The 19,624-nt window shown below is 36.1% G+C and overlaps 1 protein-coding gene across 7 annotated transcripts; it reads right to left on the bottom strand.

Annotated features, from left to right (window-relative positions):
* Positions 1 to 3,626: 3,626 nt before the first annotated feature.
* Positions 3,627 to 17,837, bottom strand: ENPP4 (ectonucleotide pyrophosphatase/phosphodiesterase 4). Of its 7 annotated transcripts, none has more exons than XM_074237087.1 (6): positions 17,623 to 17,837; positions 14,775 to 14,949; positions 11,561 to 11,698; positions 10,567 to 11,428; positions 8,839 to 9,006; positions 3,627 to 6,953 (listed from the first exon to the last, which is right to left on the bottom strand). In XM_074237087.1, the coding sequence occupies exons 4-6, from the start codon at positions 11,402 to 11,404 to the stop codon at positions 6,586 to 6,588; spliced, it is 1,374 nt and encodes a 457-aa protein (XP_074093188.1). In that variant the 5' UTR covers positions 11,405 to 11,428; positions 11,561 to 11,698; positions 14,775 to 14,949; positions 17,623 to 17,837; the 3' UTR covers positions 3,627 to 6,585. The 7 variants fall into 7 exon arrangements, with proteins under 7 accessions (XP_074093188.1, XP_074093189.1, XP_074093190.1 ...); XM_074237088.1 differs by having other exon boundaries at positions 14,775 to 14,848; XM_074237089.1 differs by lacking the exon at positions 11,561 to 11,698.
* Positions 17,838 to 19,624: the final 1,787 nt, after the last annotated feature.

The following is a 19,624-nucleotide window of genomic DNA, read 5'->3' as shown; positions in this document are numbered from 1 at the left end:
CTTCACAGGCTTTATAGGTCCAGGGTCCTAGGTTGTCCCCTTTAAGAGTCTAAACAATCTACAAAAAAAAATAAACCAAGTCTGACTGTGACATTTGCCAATTTCCAAGATACAAATGTTCCCATTGAAAATTTAACAGCTGTATCTCAAGAACTGGTTCAAGAAATAGTGGTCAAGATGGTGCCAGTCTGTTGATTTGACTGCCACATGTTGCCTCCTGTCTCTTCCTCTGTTGGTGCTTCAGTTAAATTGGCTTGCCAGACCTGTGTGTGGGCACTTAGTATTTGGTAGGCATGATTTACCCTTTCTTTACAGAAGTTGCTTCCCTGGATGATGGGTTGGTAGACAACTGTATGTATGGTCAGACTACCTTTCAGTTTTGTGATTTTTCCTAAGGAAATTAAAAGCAGTTAGTTTTGGTACTTTTTGACAACTTTGGTGTGAAACTTTTTCAAACTTTTTTCTTAACTTGTTTTGGTATCATAAACTTAGAATGTTTTTTAAATGAATACAATCAAATATATATATATATATGTATATATATATATATATAAAACTATGTAGAAAATTAACTATACTGAAAGGCATTAATTTTTTTTGATTAAAGTTCATGGGGAAAAAAAGGAAACAAAAAAATAGTTCATGGGAGGCAGTTAGGTGGCAAACTGAATAGAGCACTGGTCCTAGAATCAGGAGGCTCTGAGTCCAAATCTTAATAATTACACTTAATAATTGGCTAGTTTTTGCCTTGCAAAAACCTAAAAAAAAAGTTCATAGACTCATTAGCCCTATGGTAGGAAAGAGGGAAAAAAAGCTGAAATTGACAGCAATCTAGAATCCTATTAAACTAGAACCAGAGGAACCTTCTCATCTAAACCCCTGATTTTACAAATAATACATCTAGAAACATAAAAATGACTTGACTCCGAATCACTCAGACAGTAGGTGACCGAGTTTGGATTTGAACCCCTTTTGAAAGTGAAAGAGGAGAAAGTAAAAATCAAATTCCATGTTTCTAGATCCTGGTCAGTTTTTTTTTTTCTCTACTATAACCTTTCATAGAAAGAAATATATTGTCAATTCTTGAGTAAATAATATTGCTATCTGAATATTATGTGCCAAGCACTGTGGTACAATTATCTCATTTGATCCTCACACCAAACCCTGGGGGATATGTATTATTCCCACCTTACAGATGAGGAAAGTGAGGCAAACAGAGGTTAAAGAGACCTGGCCATGGTCACATAGCCAGTGTCTGAGGTGGAATTTGAACTCAGGCCTTACTGAATCCAGGTCCAATTGATGTTTTTTTAACCTTCATATTCAAAGACCACCATGGTCCAAAAATATCCACTGTATCACCTAGCTGCCATGGAGAAGGAATAGAGGAATAGAAGAAATTTAACTCTGGCAGTCTCTTCATATTGAATGTATATTTATTTCACAATATTTCTACCAGAAGGTATATTTGAGATTTTAATGGGTAAGGTTTAAGAATTTATCCAAAAATATTTTTCAATTGTTTCAAACAAATATTGTATCTTCAAATGATAGTTATAATTGTCAATCACAAGGCATCTGGTCTGACATATCTTGTACCCACAATCAGTATATACAATTAAATCTCGAGTCTTGGAACTTCGTGTCTTTTAAAAAAATGTACTAAAACTTATTTTTACATTAAATTACTCTAATGGGGGAATATGATATTGTATGTGGTATGTATATACATACATGCACATGTATATGTATACACACACACACACACACACAGACAAGTAAATGAGAATGTTGCAAAGTGCTATGAGAAAGCTACAGTAAAAGGTTGTTACCAGTACTAGGCAACAATAGAATTAAAACAAGTTGGTTAAGTGTAACCATATAGTATACACTCAAGGTATTTTGTCAACAATAATCCTAAAGCTCTTGAGTTGAGTTAAATTACTGAAATTGAGTAACATCATCAATATATAGCAGGAACCTCTAGATGCTAGGTGAATTAAACATTAAAAGAAATTTAATGTCACTTAAGAGAAAGAGAAAAAAACTGAAGCAAGAGAATACTCAGTCTTAACCCATTTTGTGTTGTGCTCACATTTAATAGATGGGAACTGAGAGCTAGCCAAGAGAGTGGGGTCATTCTTACTAAAGTGACTCCTTACTAAATTGCCAATCCTCTGGATTGTGACTCCAGACTACTGGTTCTTGCAGTCAGGGACTTCAAAGTTATCATCCAGGGAAGCAACTACTATGAAGAAAGGGCAAGTCAACCTGCGACTGAGAATACCATCTGTATCCAGAGAAAGAACCATGGAATTTGAAGACCAAGGACTATTAACCTTTAATTTAGAAAAAAAAAACTTATCTTATTATGTAATCTTGCTATTTCATACCTTTAGTTTTCTTCCTTAAGGATATTGCTCTCTCATCACATTCAATTTGGATCAATGTATACCATGGAAACAATGTAAAGACTGGCAAATTACCTTCTGCGGGGAGTGGGGGTAGGGAAGTAAGATTAGGGGAAAAATTGTAAAGCTCAAATAAAACCTTTAAAATGAAAAAAAGGGGGCAAGCCATCCACACCTGCTGTTTGTGGAGGCCAGTAAGCCAGTGTTGCTGGATAAAAAGTGTCCTTGAAAGAGACAGGGAGGCACATGCTAGTCAAAGTCACCATTCCTTCCCTTGATCACCTCTCTAATACTAATGGAGACAGCCTAGAACTTAAGCCCCCTTACAAAAGCAACCACCCCTCAGAGCCCTGACCCTGCTTCCAGCCCAGACTCTACAAGCAATCCCTGGAGAGCCACTATTATATCCTATAGGCCACTAAACTACCATCAAAGGCAAGAGCCCCTGGGGAAGCAGTATCTCTCAGACCTACCAGTGCTGCTTATGGTTATCTCAGTTCCCATCTATTAAATGTGAGCACAACACAAAATGGGTTAAGACTGAGTATTCTCTTGCTTCAGTTTTTTTCTCTTAAGTGACATTAAATTTCTTTTAATGTTTAATTCACACACTTTGTGGAGAAGCAACTTTGCAATAGCTTCTAATAGTCAATGCTATTGAAGACCCAGAAAAGATCATTATACTGACCAAAGTCCTGGCACTGACAGAATCATTTAATAACAAACACATAGGATTATGTTGATGGGGATTGCATTAAAGATGCATTAATATCTGCTTTGTTGCTGCATCTGAAGATCATAGGATCTTTTCCTCTGATTTGTGACAGAAATTTCCTCTAAGTATTATCTCCTATTAGTATGTGAGAGCTTAAGAGTAGGGACTTTCTTGTTCTGTTTATATCTCAAGTGGGTAAGCTCAGAGAAAGTACTTAATACTTTTTCCTATCATTCTTACAAGGATTTAGAAGTTTATTAAGTACTTTACTCACACAATGCATGACCATTTTGCAAATGAGCAAAGTAATCAAAATTAAATTTTGATTTAATTTAATATATAAGTTTATTAAGTTTAAATCATAGACACATGGACACAGCACAAACCACTAGTGACAGAACAAGGGCTTGAAGTCAGATCTAATCAAGTGAAGCCCAGTGATCTTTCACCATATACCACTGCTACCTCTCAATAAAAGCTTACTCTCAGAATAAACAGAATAGAGAATATGAGCATAATTTTATTGGTGAGTTTTTTCAAAGGCATATGAAAAATCTTTCCATAGAAATCCAAACAATAAAGTCAAAATATAAATATTTTACTTAAAACATAAAGGTACTATATCTTTAAAGCACATTTTGTCACATTTATTCACACACAGTATTTTATGAAGGGAAAATGAATAAACATTTCTAATCATCCTTCACCCTTCAACAATCATCTTTATCATAAAGGGCAGCATGTTCTCCAGCCACCCCTTTCCTCCTTCACTTACCCTACAGGATCTGAGAACTTACCAGATACTGGCAGAGATCAAAAATCATACAAGAAAATACTTTCAATTCTCCAATGTCCTAAGTAACTTGATATTTAAGTTATGATAATAAGCATAACAGATCACTGCAAAAATATCATGTGAATGGGTTCATATTTTTAGCTGTTCATAGTAGTAGCAGAACTGTCTTCTTACTAAAGATACCCTCTACCAAGTTTCATTCTTAACTGCAAAATAGTCAAAAATTACTGACATTGTTGGAAACTATTATATCTCCATTAATATTATTTTTAAGTGGTATAATAAAATGTTAATATCAGTCTTATTAACCAAATATTTGAAAAGTTTACCCAAAATGTTACTGCAATTTTATAAGAAGGTTAATTTTGCTATTTATTTTGTGTACTTTATAGTAGCTGATGGTTTACTTTCTAGAATGGCAACATACATTTAATATGGTAAATTAAGTCAAAATTTAATAATAAACTTTTCATTATGCACTGTTGTTCTTTCTCCAAGAAGACATATTAACTAATATAAAAAAGGATCCAAACATTGGGATTTATCAGAAAAATAACTCCTGTTTTAATAATTCATTAACAAAATACATGCTACATTTTAGAAAGTTGAGTTTCAGAAAAGTCAAAACTTTGAGGATTAATAAACCTACTGACTCATCCCATCATTAAGGGTCACCTTCTACTCCAATTACTACAAAATAATTGACTATCATTTCAGAAACTTGTTCTAAAAAGTCCAATGCCCCAGATTTTAAAGTTCTGAAAATATTTTGCAATCATATTATTTTGGGTTAATTTTGTTCTACAAGTAAGATTCTAGTTTGTAGTAATTCCTACATTGACTCATAAAAATAAATACCCCTTTATATTATCAGATACAAATATTTGCCATCTGTTTGTTCATAAGACTCGCAATAGTTAATACTTCCTTAACTGCATATACATTAGTCACATTTAAGTTGCTTCTGAAGAGTTGGTTTGGGAGTCTTCTCTAGAGGTCAAGTGATCTGATTAGTCACAAGGAGTGGTACCAAAATTTACCTCACATGTTGGCTCAATTCATTTGATTATCCATCAGAATGCTGCATTCTATCATCACAAATAAATCATAAGTTGACATTTAGAAAACAAAATATCTTGCAGAGAATCTTCCAATATTGGCATTTACAAATTCACTTATTCAATATTTCCTGCTACTGACTGTTTAAGGCTCACAAGTTCCAATAACCACTTGTCTCAGGTATTTCTGATTATAGAGATAAAATTTTCAACTAGTTACTAAGCATGTATTATATTAACTTCCTTACAAGAATCTTAAATTCTTAAATTAACATTAGAGTGCACTGCAGTAGGGTAGCACCATAAATCTTTGGCTTTAAGTCAGTCAAAAGATGAGAAGCAATGTTTCGGGGATACAAATAAGAACTGAAAATAAGGTCAACAAAATTATTTGGGATACTGGGCATCAATCAGTTTATAAATTTTTTATCCTTCAAATGACACACAAATAAGGTTAAAAAGGTCCTAAATCTCAGCACTGGTTCTATGAATTCTCCAACTACCTAGAAAGTTGAGTCACCAAGAATGTTCAAAGGAGAAAAGAGAACTTCTTAAATCTGATATTCATATTTTTTCTAGTAATGGAATACTAGATGTTCAAATAAATGGCATGAGAAAGGAGTAATAATCAAAACCAGTGATTAAAAAATATATAGTTTTAATTCACGAGTTAGAAAGACAGGATGGACTAAGTGCAAAAATAAAATCATAAAATCTTCCTAAAAAATTAATGCCTTTGTGGTTAATTGAAAGCCCATGGATCTAATTGTAAAGTTAATTTGCCTGGTTCTCCCTTTAAAAAAAAATGGGGGGGAGGGGAGGAGGGAAGCCCAAGTGCCATATAGCTACTAAATACATTGTAACTCATACAGAAAAGGCTTTCATAAAATATATATTACTTTGTCATACCTGTCATACTTCCTCCTGCATTTCAAATCAAGTACACTTCTTCAAAAAGTATGTGCAAAATACTAGCAGATTAGTCATAAAAGAAGAAATATTTCTCAAGGATAGTAACAAAAACAAAGTGAGTAGCAAAAATTTAACTCGGGTTACTTTTCCTAACAATCATTGTTTCTTAAATTGGATCTCTGCTTTCCTATTTCCTATATTTAAGTCACAAACAGCAATTTACTATATGTATATACTACTTAAGGGGAAGGGTCTTATTAAAGGTCAATACAAAAATATAGAAACTCTTTTCTCCCTGATACATGAATGTGCAAGAACAGCATGAAGAATTTTGTTTCATTTATAAATATAAAAATTCACTAGAGATCTAGATACTTACTAAGTTTTTGGTGTTTGGATGTGCAATATAGTTGCAAAAATAAAAAGTGGCATAAATGATTCTGCACAGACTTCTCTAGTTACCAAGAGATCCCTTTTTCACCTGTCTAGTGAACTTATCTATGGTCAGAGTAGTTTATATTTGCTAACACACCAAAAGATGTATAAAAACAACTGTTAACATGTTTGGTCTAATTCCTTTGTAATTCTTTCCAAGTGTACTTTTTGCTGATATACCATTCAGCATAATTCTCCTATATTAGATGACTAACTCAAATGACTGCTTCAAAACACCAAGTCAAAACTTTGCACAGGCTATCCAATCAAAGGATCATCATCTTCTTCTTCTTGTAGTTGAAGTCGGGAAAATGGCCGTGGAACAGACAGTTTGTTTTTCATGATGATGATGAGGCAGGTCAGAGTAGTTAACACCAGAAGGGCACCAATCACTATTCCGATAGCTTCAGGGAGATTTATGCACCACTGATCAGCTAATAAACATTTAGTGTTACTAAAGGTTCCGTTGTTTGGATGAGGTTTTAATCCCAGGATGTGACACATCATAGGATATATATCTACAATGTTAATTGTGTTGTGCTTGTAGCCTTTGTGAAAGGCAGGGCCATGGGCAGCCAGGAATGGATGCATGCTTGGCAAAGCATTATCATAACCATGGTCACCTACTGAAAAAGAAATAAAAATCTGTGTTAGTAAATAGATTTTCTTTCTTGGTACCAAAAAAAGAAGTTTCCAAAACAAGCCCAGTAGAATCCTGCATGACCAACCTCAGGTTAACTAAATCATTTTGTGTAGAGATTCAAAAGTCAAGATTTCTGGATTATGAGTGAGTTAGCTCTCTTCCTCTATCCCATTTATTCCCCTGAACTTTACCCACTCCCTCCAACCCCCTTCAAGTTTCAACTATATTTTCCCTCTTATTCTCCAGACAAACTCCCTTCTACCTGCTGCCACTCACACTTAAAATTTCTCAAAGCCTGCTCCAAAGAATGCTAGGGATGGCAACAGAAGCATGTGCAGAGGGCAAGAGCAGCAATAAGAACAATATAAATAAGAGTACAGTAGGAAATGTAGAGTGTGAGAAAGCAGAAATGATTATTGAGGTCAATGAGATGACAATAACAGGCTAAGTATTTCAAACAGGGGACTAAAGCTCTAGCAAATTCAGGCTGTCAAATATCATAGGAATAATGATTGCATGATGAGGAGTCATTTAATTAGCAAACCTCCCCCCCCCATAATGCAACTTTCTAAAAAAAAAATTTCAAAAATACACTATCAAAACCTTTTAAAAACCCTTTTGGGAACAGAGACATGAAGCTAAGCTTATGAACAACCAATAACATTAAGAGTAAATATACCAAGATGTTTGATTAAAAGAAAAATACTGGCTTAATTTAATGAAAATTAGTATGTCTCTTCAGGTATTACAGAGTTAGCCCATAATATATCACAAAAAAAAATCCTTTAGGTAGCATTATCTACACAAATAGGATGTGTCTAATATATCTAAAACTAAATCAAATTCACTTTTAATACTTAAGTGATTGCTGATTCAATATATCCCCAGATCAGACTTTCTTAAATCACTTTAGTTTTAGCACAATTTTCATTATTCTATGTCTACCAAACTGTGGGTTTTCAGTAAGTTGATATTTTTACTTTAAGTTTGCTTCTTTATATAAAGCTTTCCTGAAATTTTATGATATATTGAATCATTTTCTTAGCATGGTAATAATATTTTTTTTGGAGTGATACCATTTCTTCTGATATTTTCAGGTTACCAACTACTATTTCTGATAGAATTTTAAATGTTTTAGGTAGCAACATTTCCCTCCTTGGACTGGAAAGGTGGGAATCTAAGAATATGGATAACTACATACATTACCAAAGATGGCTGACTTATCAGATGATTATGATTAATATTCGTTTGTTTTGTTACAATGATATATCCATAAATGACAGGAAGAAGGAAAAAAGGAATAAAAATTTTTAAATAAAGTGAGGAGGGCAGACCTACAGAAGAATAAAGTTTTAAGCACTTTCATTTTCTAAACAGGATTACATTAACTTAAATGTTCAGAATGAGAATAAATAACTTAGAAATCAATTTTTCTATTATGATATAATACAGTGGCATCACATTCAAGCCTACTCCGGTCCATAAGATTATTTGATCCTATACTAAACGGCCCCAGACTGCCATACTCTTCAAGTTTGCATGTCTGTTTTTGATAGTTTAGCTCTTCCATTACTGAAAAAAGTTATCAGTTATTCTATCTTATTTTCTGGGTTCTATTTCTAATTTGCTGCTTCTAATCTGAAATGAAAAGTAAACTTATTAGGATTGTGTACAAAGTTAAGATCTCATTACCAGATTGAGTAGATGTTGAGACAGATTTAGAGAGCTAAAAGGGATCTCAGAAATGAAAGTCAAAATTAAGAAATATCTGAATGTCAAAATTGTCTCAAATAAGAAACAGGAAGCATTTTTTACATCTGATAATGTGTGATTTGTTCCCACCCCAAGTCAGCAGAAAAAGTACTTACATTTAAAAGATTCATTAAGCACAATAGTCCAACCTTCATCAGCAACCAAAAGAACTGGCTGAATTCGTTCATTGTGCTGGTAATGAAATCTTCCTGGAATATCGCCTTTAAGATAGGCTTTCATGTGAGGATTGCAATGTTCTAGCTTTTTGAAAACATAGGTTTGATCTGGGAGAAAAAAAAGAATAGATGAAAAATTAGTCAATGAATATATTTCAAAGGAAAATCATAAGGATTAAAGAAATTACCTTTGTGATTCTTGTCAATTTGTGGATTTATCTAATATTTTTTCCTGAAGCTATTAATTATCCAATTAGCTCCTTTACTGATTTCTTGAGGTTTTCTAAGTAAACCATCATGTCTTCTGCAACAGGAACAATTTGTCTTTCTGCCAATTGCTATCTTTCTGTTACTGCTACCATTTCTAGAATTATGTCAAATAATAGTAGTATTTTTGTATTCCCTCTGCATTAAATAGTATAGTTTCTGATAGTTCTTTATTAAAAGAAAAGGAAATTTTTCTATGATAAAAAGGGTACCTCCATAACTACGATTTTTCACATTATTAAATACTAAAGTGGGATTTGTTTACATCTATTGATATATTCATGAAGCTGCTGTTTTAACATGATGAACTATGCTAGAAGCTTTCCTATGCTAAAAATGGTGAGTAACTGGCATAAAAGTCACTTAGTTATAATGAATGATTTTAAAAATACATTATTATAGTCTTTTGGCTAGAATCTTATTTTAAAAATTTACATCAATATCCACTGATGTAATTCTCTTTTTTCTGTTTTATTCCTCTTGGTTTAAGTATTAGGACACAATATTTGTTTCATAAAAGTAGATCAGCAGATCACTTTCAATTATAAATTTGGAGTAAAGACTTTTCAATGTTTGATGGAATTTTTACAACTATTTAGAGCAGTTTTTTTTTTTCTCTTCTAGTATTTAATTTATGCTTTGGTCAATTTCACATTCCAAAATTATTTTAAGATGACTATTTCTTGTTATTTGAGATTTTATAAATTTATATTCATAAGCATACTTTTCTCTTAAATTCATTTACTAACAGATGATTACATATGGGAGATTCTGATCATTCTTTTTATTTTCTCTTTGTTCATTATGAATGCACCTAGATTGACTTTGAGAAGAAAAACATTCTCCCTAGAATTTGTATATATTTTTTTACTCTCCCTCACTAGAAGAGCTGCTAATACCTGAATATTTTTGGAATAGTTTCCAAGCTACAAACACCACCTAAATCATCTACTATATAGCTTAAAAGACATCGGAGGAATAATATTTTTATTATGTGATTGTTACAACACTTTATACAATCACTGCTCTTTACTGACTTTGTGGATTATCTGTAGCAATTTTTAATAATGCCTGTCCAGTCTACTAACTTCTGCCAACTTAGAAGGCAAAATAACTTTAAATCCACTTAAAAAGGAAATTTAATTAGGCAGTAAACATAGAAACTAAAATAAATGGTTTTTAAATTATCAATAGACTGTCTCTACTTGGATAATATAGAAAAATAAGGTATAATTATATAGTTAAATTGCCATCTTAAATATATACAAGTCAGCACTTTTACACAGCTTTTACCGTAAGAGTATAGATCTGCCTAAATTAGAGAGACTTGCTGAAAACCAAAGCAGCACCTTCTTGCACTCCTCCCCTCCCCCAAAATAAAATGTCTAAATATATACATACTTTCCTTAGGTAGTATTGCAGCAACAGGAGTTGTGTCTACTACAGTGTAGTGTGAGTGATCAATGCAGGTATTCAATTTTATCAATTTGTCCTTAGAACACTGGGTCATCCCATGATCACTTGTAATAATCACATTAAGACTTTCCCACAATCCCAAAGTCTTGAGTTTATGGACAAGGTGGCCAATGTGGTCATCTACTTCTTTCAATACAGCACTCATTTTTTCTTTATTTTCAGGTCCATATTTGTGACCACTTGCATCTGGTTCTTCCCAATAGAGTGTTGCAAAAGTAACCAAAGGATCTGAACTGTTCAGCCATTTAGTGATATTGCCTAATCTCTCTTCAAATGTTACTGAAGGATTGTAATTCATAAAATAGGAAGGTGTTGTATTGTGAATGGCCACATCAGTTCCAGGCCACATAGCAGCAGCGCTCGTTCTGTTTTCCTCAAGCTCATTGGTTACCCAAATGGGGGTTGCTTCATTCCACCAAAAAGGATCTTTGTCTTTAGATTCTGAAAACGTTTTCTTTGTGTCTGCATCATACATTGAGTTAGCCACAATGCCATGGTTTTCTTCATACAGGCCTGTCACTATGCTGTAGTGATTTGGAAAAGTTTTTGTGATGAAAACATTCTTAACATGCTCCACCAAGACACCTTCTTCGATGAAATTATGAAGATGAGGAAGTTCATATTTCTTTAGATAGTCAGCCCTGAAGCCATCAAAGGACACCAAGAGTAATCTGGGCATCAAATTATATGTAGAATTACCTCTGCAGCTAGTTATAATTCCATAAAATAGAAGTGTCAATATTAACTTCATTGTGGACATCATTCCAAAACGTAATAGTCAATCTTCCTAAAAATATAAAAATATTTAGTTCAGCAGTTAAACACTAATTTTAAAGTTTTTATAATTAATAGAGATAATATTTGAATTAAATTAATAATTTGGGAATAATAAAATTGGAAATAGATTACTGTTGCTTACTTGAACATTTCCATCCAATTTTCTACCTTCGTCTTTTAAAAAGCAGGGGGGGAATCCCTAGCCCTCTTCCTATTCCCCAAATTATTCTCTTGTGCCTGGTTGTCACAGCTTATCTACTGCTGTTAGGAGAAAGCTACTCTGAAAGATAAAAATAATAGATGATAAATGAACTGATTTCAAGAAAATAAAAATGTTTAAGAATTATTTTTATACCTTTAACTACTTAATTTAATCTTCTGATAATCTATGGGGTTGGGTTAGAGGTGAGGAGGAGAGGGAAGGTAAATACATTACTGGCTTAAATGACTCTGTCCTGTGCTTTTTTTTTCTTCATCCATGGAAGGCAGATCTCCCACTCAGGAGAAATAAGATTAAATATTGTGCAAAAGAATTCGCTTCGTTAAATATTTTCTCGTAAATCTACTCCTAATGAAATTATGGCTTAGAGACCACTTAATTTAATCCTTTCATTTAAAGATAAGGAAACAGGACCTTTGTTCATAAACCTTCAGTGGTGCCCCTATTAGTTTTTATATCAATTCTAATATTCCCCAGTCTAGCATTATAAGTACATTATAGTCATCTTCATCATCACAATCACAACCTCACAGTTTCATAGCATTTTACTGCTTACAAGGCACTTTCAGAACAACACTTTGAGGTATGTAGTACACTTACTCTTCCTTTTATAGATGAAAAAGAAATTGAGGCTCTGAGAAGTTGAGTGACTTGTCAATCAATGTTCACATAATTCAAGTATCTGAGTCAAACACGGGTGTCCTGGATCTTCTTAGTTCAATACTCATTCCACTATTACTTGGTCCCTTCACATCAATCATACCTTATGTTACTACTGTCCTATCCATGTTTTTCCTAGTTCATTTTCCTAATTAGTAAGAACGCTTTTGGCCTTTTCCTTCTGCTACTTCTTCAAGGTAAAATGCTACTGCTTTCAAAGTCAATGCCCTGCCCCTAAGGCAGCAGGTGCCCATCCCATCCACTCTCTTAAGCCTCTCTTCCTACTGCCTTTGCACCTCCCTCAGGTATCTATACAATCTATTTATATTTAAAGAACATAAAAATGAATTGTTTAAACTATTTCGCTTATATCCCAAGTGAGACAAAATTGCTTGAGGGCAAAAAGGTTCTGTTTTCTATTTCACTCATAGCACCTGGTATGATGTTAAATACTCATAAAGGTTACTGAATGACTATGAGTCAACCTTCTCAAGAACCAAACTTGAAATTCTGAAGAAAAGCACAGGTTCTTTTCTGGAAAGATCCTTCAGGTTTGGAAGATTTCACTGCCACCTCTCTAATTAGTCAGTCTTTGTGATTAAATTATCAGCATACTAAAAGGGGAAAAAAATAGGATCAAACACCTCAAATAAGGCCCTATCACACACAATTTCTAAAAACTAGAGAAGGGAAAGTAAATAAGGCCCAAATAAAATACATATACATCCCACAAAGATTCCTCGATTTAAGTTAATTGAACTACCCAAAGTATAGGAAATAAAAGAGTCTGGAATCAGATGACCTGAGTTCAAAGCTATGTAAATGGGCAAAGATCTGGCTCCCAGTATCTTGAGTAAAAGGAGGTGGTAGGACAAAATAGACAGTCAGTGGTTCAAGGGATAATCTAGAGTAAGAAAGACCTGACTTCAAAATCTAACCTCGGACACTTCCTAGCTGTGAGACTCTGGGCAAATCATCTTGTATCAGATTGCCTGGAGAAGGAAATGGCAAACCACTGTAGGATCTTTATCCAAAAATATTCCAACGGGTCATGAAGGGTTGTCTATGACAAACAACTGAACAACAAAAGAACAAGGGTTTTTAACCTAGAGTCAATTAACTTGTTTATTAAAAAATGTTTTGGTAATTATATTTCATTATAATTTTCTTTATAATCCTATGCATTTGTAGTTTATATATTTAAAAAAATTATTCTGAAGGTGTCATAAGTTTCAGACTGCCAAAAGGAGACTATGACATAAAAAAGATCAAAAAATTTTTATTTTTAACAATTAGAAGGCATAGTTCGGGGGTTCTGAACCTTTTTTTGTGACAAGGATTCAAATCTTTTAAATTTCTTTAGAAACTATGTGTTTTCATTAAAAAATAAGGAATTGATATTTAAAAATTGTCGAAAGAAAAGTTATCAAAAAATGACTGAAAAGCATTAGAAAGCAGTCTAACAGATCATGCCAGTGAAGGTAAATCTGACTGCATTTTAATGGATTAACTTTCTCCTGAAGTACACTTTCTGGCAAATCTACTATACTGAATTATATATAGGTGATAAAAATCAATCTGGAGACAATTTTGGAGACAAATCTAATACGTAAATAAAATCAAGCATTCAACAATATCATAGTGCAGCACAAATGATTAGAATAGTTATATTAGTACATTTTACTCAAGTCAAAGAAATCACACAAAAAAGTAAAATGAGTATTGCCACATCCTCCATATTCATTTTTAGGGTTTTTTTTTTTGGTTTTTTGGGGGGTTTTTTGCAAGGCAATGGGGTTAAGTAGCTTGCCCAAGGCCACACAGCTAAGTAATTATTAAGTGTCTGAAGCAGGATTTGAACTCAGGGTACTCCTGACTCCAGGGCCAGTGTTCTATCCACCACACCACCTAGCTGCCTCCCCCATATTCATTTTTAAATGGTGAAAAATTATCTGAAAGTATTCTTTTATTTGATCACAGTATTTATACTATGGGGTAACTAGATGGCACTGAGTAAAAAGAGTGCTAGCTAGGAAAACTTATCTAAGTTCAAATCCAGCCTCAAACACTTTCTAGCTGTGTGTCCTTAGGTCACTTCACCCTGTTTGCCTCAATTCCTCATCTACGTAAAAGAAGCTGGAGAAGGCAATGGTAACCCACTCTAGTACCTTTGTCAAAAAAAAAAATCCCAAATGGGATCATGGAAAGTCAGGTAACTAAAAAAGACTGAACAACAAAATTTACACTATTGGAAAAAATCTGAAATTTTGAGCTTCTTTCTAGAAAGAAAAGTTGCTTATTCTGATCATGATATTTTTAACATGTATCAAAGATGGGTCCAAGTTTCATACCAGTGTACAGCTATAAAACTCAAGTGCACAATAAAAGTATTAACTTTTGAAAATTCACTTGTTGGAAGCTGTTCAAGGGAAACGAAAGTGATCCAGATATCACATTGTTTACACTAAAGCCATACCTTTTTTGTCTACTGGAAGAAAAGAGGAAGCCAAGTGGAACAACATCAGGTCTGATGAGTTCTGATGAGTCCTCCTGAGTTCAAATAAAGCCTTCCTGAGTTCAAAATAAAGGCTCAGACACTACCAGTTGGATGATCTTTAACTCTGTCTCAGTTTCCTCATCTATAAAATGAACTAGAGAATAAAACAGCAAACCACTCCAGTATCTTTGCTAAAAAAAAAAAAAAAACCCGAACAGTACCAAAAGTCAGACACCTTGATTTCAATCTTGATTTATGAGGTAACCAGTAATGAAGCAGATAGGGTACTGGACCTATCAGGAAGACTGGACTTCAAATCCAAACAAGTATTAGTTGTGAGCCTCTGGGCAAGTCACTTAACATATTGTTTGTCTCAGTTTTCCTCAACTGTAAAATGAGGATAATAAAAGTATCTACCTTTCCCAGAATTGTTGTGAAGACAAATGATATACTTGTAAATACGCTTAAGCACAGTACCTGGGCACCAGTTAACAACTGACTCAGTGTGAAGGACCTTCTCAAATCCATGTTATATGAAGATCATTTAAAGATGTTAAGATCTCCCCTAAGAACATATTACTGAGTCTCCCACCAGCTCTCCATCTTTGATTCTTATGAACATTCTAAATAGAAACATTACTGTTTCTATTCTATTCTATATAGCTATAGATATATGTAAATAGTTAGAGATATAAAGCCCAGTTGATTTTATCCAAGTACAGGGAAACCTTATTTCAACACTATTCTCAGGAGTCACACGACAGGATTAATTTAGGGCTGGAACACACTAACAACAGTATCCCTAGCACAACATAATTTCAAGGCCCTTCAGAGTGAGTCAAATGGTCAAATCAAGTATTCCAGATTACAAGAGTGATTTGTTTTTCCTACCACATCACAGACAATTATAGTGAGATTTTGGTGCAATCAGCAAATGGAAATTCCAAACCAGAGGACTCTGTATATAAATGTAATTTTAGCTTTATTACATGGTCCCTTTCTACCTTTTTGTATCATTCTATCTCTCTCTAAAAATATTCCCAAGTAGTTTTCCTAAGGAGTGGGATGTAAGGAAGATGATGAGAGTTGGCCTCTAGTTTAGAAGTCCTAACTTCAAGTGCTGCTGTGAAGGCACTGAACCACAACTTTCAAATAACAAATCTCAGTGTTAAGTGTAAATGTGCACTGATAAAGGGACTTTCTCACCAGAATTATGACAAAATTATAGGACTGGTAAACAAATTTTCAAACCTCTATACAAAAAGAAAATTTTAGACATGCAGACTACTATTCTTTCCTATTAGTATCTAGGAGCCCAGACTATACCAAAGGTAACCCTCATTATGCCGATATTTTCCTCTTAAATTTCTAGCCCTTTTTAAGTTGGCATCTGAATATTCTTGAACTAGAAATAGGTGATGTTACGACTCATATCACCTGCAATATAATTTAAAGTATCTTATTAGCTCTACCAGTACTTTTTAAAAGTCTTTCTTATAATGGAGCTAATTCAAGTAAGAAATTTTAGTCTTATTTGCTTAAGCACATAGGTGATTTTCTCTCCCCATTTAAAAACATTTACTCAAAGCGTATCAGATGTGTAAGCAACTTTTTGACAATTTCTTGTGACTTTGTCAGCTTGGTTTTTCTTTTTTGTTTGGGGTTAAGCCAACTCCTCCTTTGCAAATGGGGTTAAGTGGCTTGCCCAAGGCCACATGGCTAGGTAATTATTAAGTGTCTGAGGCCGCATTTGAACTCAGGTACTTATGAGTCCAGGGCCAGTGTGCCACCTAGCCACTGGCCCCCTTGTCAGCCTGTTAAGAAAAAGCATTTTTTTTTGTTCAAGGAAAGCAAAGGAAATTATCTTTCCTATGAGTATTTAAAAAAACATATGACTGCATGATTTTAAACTGTTTCAGATACCCTAAATGATTAGAACTAAATAAAGCATTTGACTGTATAACTAGGATGTTCAACTGAGGATAAAAGGAACACGAAGGAAAGGCACATTTCATCAATGCCTGCTTTCCCACAACTGATATAGTAGCTAATTAACGCCTGTTTCATTTGGAGGCCGAAAAGTGTGCTTCAAATTAAAATAAATTACAATAAGCCGCCAAGTCAGAAGAAGCAGCAGCCTTTAACCATTTCATCTCCTACTTCTTCCCCTTTAGGTCTTCACCTTTGTAGGCCGCAAGGCAACATTTAAGGCTGGTAAGGAACTCAGAATCCATTTACTCTAACCTCATTTCATTTTTATGAGGTGAATAAATTTAGGCTCAGTGTAAGTTAAACCGATCCCCAAGTTAAATCCAACCCAAGCCTTCATGCACAACTCGTGTGCGCCCAGGCCCGGGCTTGTGAGTCATTTACCTCTAACTCAGGTAACCGAGGCCCACTCAGGTGCGCGGCCTCACGCGCCCAAGGGCCAAGCCAACAAGTCCATCTGGCCGTGCCATTTCGGCCTACTCTGCCCATTTGGTACCAGTCCTCCCGGAACTTACTCTCTACTCCCCCGTTCACACCCCAATGCCCCCCTCTGCCAATCCCCCCCAGTTTCTGGCCCACCTTGTCCCCCATCAGCCCCCTTCATTCCCCGTTTGGGGGTCCTCCCGCCCTCCCGAGCCAGCTCCTTCTCCCTCTCTGGTCCCCTCGCCCTCGGCGGTGACTCTGCCCCCCAAAGCCCCCTCCGTGAGGGAGGTGAAGGGGGCGGCGTGGGCCTCCCCGGGCGCGGAGCGGGCCCCCCCGGGCGCGGAGCGGGCCCCCCCGGGCGCGGAGCGGGCCCCCCCGGGCGCGGAGCGGGCCCCCCCGGGCACGGAGGACTCACCGGGAGCGCCGAGCCTCGGGACGCCGGCCCCCTCCCCCGCCGGAGGCGCCGTGCGAGGCAGGGTGTGAGGCGCTTGGGGCGGGGGCAGTCCCCCCACGGCGCCTGCGCGGGGTGGCGGGCCTTCCGGACGGACCCGGTTCCAACCGCCCGGAGCAGCCGCCGCCAGGCGCGGAAACGGGGGGAGGCGGGAGCTGCCCCGGAGGCTGCGCCGGCCGGGGGAGGGGAGGGGAGCTGTGTTGGGCGATAATAGGGGAAAGGGCGTGGCGGGGCTGTTTGAGACACGCCCCACAATTGGCTGCCTGGCCCACGGTGGGATGCGACCCGCCTCCTGATTGGTCGTTGCCGGGATGCCTCCTGGGCACAGGTGATCGGGGTTGAGCTTTTGTGGTTAGTGGAGGGATGGAATTTTCTGTTAGGCGGGGTGTGGCCTGTGGGCTTTCTGGGGCCACAATAAAATGGAAAGGGCAAAGGAGAAGGAGTTGGCTGGAGAGGGCCCGGGAAAACGACCTTCCTTTTCTGCCGAGTTGAATGGAGGCCTGAACTTGGGGGGGGGGGGGGGGGGGGGGCTTGTCCTTGAGCTCACCTGCGGCCAGTCAGGAATCCGACGAAAATGAGAGATGTTTCACCTGGAAAGGGGAGCTACGGGGATGTTAATAGCCGCCTTGGAGAGTTTCAAGGAGCCTCGAATGGAGCAGGGACCATTAGATCTGCGCCTTTCTGTTTGGGACCAGAACCGGGCTGGGGGAGGAGGGTAGTCAGTTCAAGCACTTAAATTCCTTACCATTATGGACTAGTCGCTTGACCTTTCTAGGTCTCTGTTTCTTTTATAAAGTGACGATTGAGATTAGATTATCATTGCTCATCCCCCAGATATACCACTTTTTTATTTCTATTTTTTCCAATTACATGAAAAGGTATTTTTGTGATTTCCACATTTTTCTACCACCCCTTCCCTTCCCATGGCAGCGAACAATGGATAAAAGTTATACAAGTACGATTGTGTTTAACATGTCTCCATTATTAGTCTTTTGTGAAAAAGGAATTAGAACCAAGAAAATAAAAAAAGTTGAGAAAGAAAAGTCATAAAAGAAACTCTTATGCTTTTCTCTGCAATCAGACTCCATAGTGTTGGGTTTCGTTGGAAAATGTCATTTTCCTTAACAGCCCTCATTCAGAGAAGTGTTGAGATCTCAGTCCATCATAATTAATCCATTCACAAAGTTTCAATCAATGTGTACACAATGTTCTCCTGGTTCTTCTGCTCACTTCACTCCGCAGCAGTTCTTGCAAGTTTTTCAGGCATTTCTAAAAGTCCAACAGCTCATGATTTCTTTGAGAGCAATAGTATTCCAACACATTCATATGCCATAATTCAGTCATTCCCCAACTGATGGGCATCCCTCAATTTCCAGTACTTTGCACTACAAAAAGAGCTGCTATAAAAATTTTTGTACATGTAGGTCTTTCCCCTCCCCCCTTCCCTCTCTCCTTTGTAATGATCTCTTTGGGATATAGGCCAAATGGACCACTCTTATTATTCCTCTCTTCATTTAGCGTCAGAGATGTGGCTTTTAAGAGAACCAGGACAGAGATGGAAGGAAAGAGGAGGAAAAGGAGCAGTCTTTTTTTAATTCTTTTTAAAAATTAGGTCTTAAGGAAAACCTTTGATAATCAACATTTTGTGAACTTTTTAAAACAAAGAGGTGGGGAAAAATGAAAGACTTAATTTTTTCCTTTTTAAAAATTAGATAGGTTTTTAAGAACCATTAGTAATAAACATTTTGAGAACTTCTTAAGGACAGAGAAGGGTGACCTGGGAGGGAAAGGAGAAAAGAACAGGGATGAGACCTAGGGAAGAGGAGAGGAGAAAAAGAAGTGGACAGTTTTTTTCTTTCTAAAAATTAAATAGTTCTTAAGAAGGGCCTTTGTAAACACTTTGTGGACCTGTTAAAAGGTTGCTAGTTTTGTACTGTTTTTTCACTTTCAACCAGTAGTTGGAAAT

This window comes from Macrotis lagotis, chromosome 5, assembly GCF_037893015.1.
Source record: "Macrotis lagotis isolate mMagLag1 chromosome 5, bilby.v1.9.chrom.fasta, whole genome shotgun sequence".
Taxonomy (NCBI): domain Eukaryota; kingdom Metazoa; phylum Chordata; class Mammalia; order Peramelemorphia; family Peramelidae; genus Macrotis; species Macrotis lagotis.
Note: the sequence above shows the minus strand (reverse complement) of the source record. Positions and strands in the feature narration are given on the sequence as shown.

Excerpts from the sequence above, each read along its gene's own strand:
- ENPP4 (XM_074237087.1), bottom strand. The coding sequence starts at position 11,404 with ATGATGTCCACAATGAAGTTAATATTGACACTTCTATTTTATGGAATT. Across the intron at positions 9,007-10,566 it reads TGCAATACTACCTAAGGAAA|ATCAAACCTATGTTTTCAAA; the intron begins GTATGTATATAT and ends TTTTTCTCCCAG. Across the intron at positions 6,954-8,838 it reads GCTTAATGAATCTTTTAAAT|TAGGTGACCATGGTTATGAT; the intron begins GTAAGTACTTTT and ends TTTCTTTTTCAG.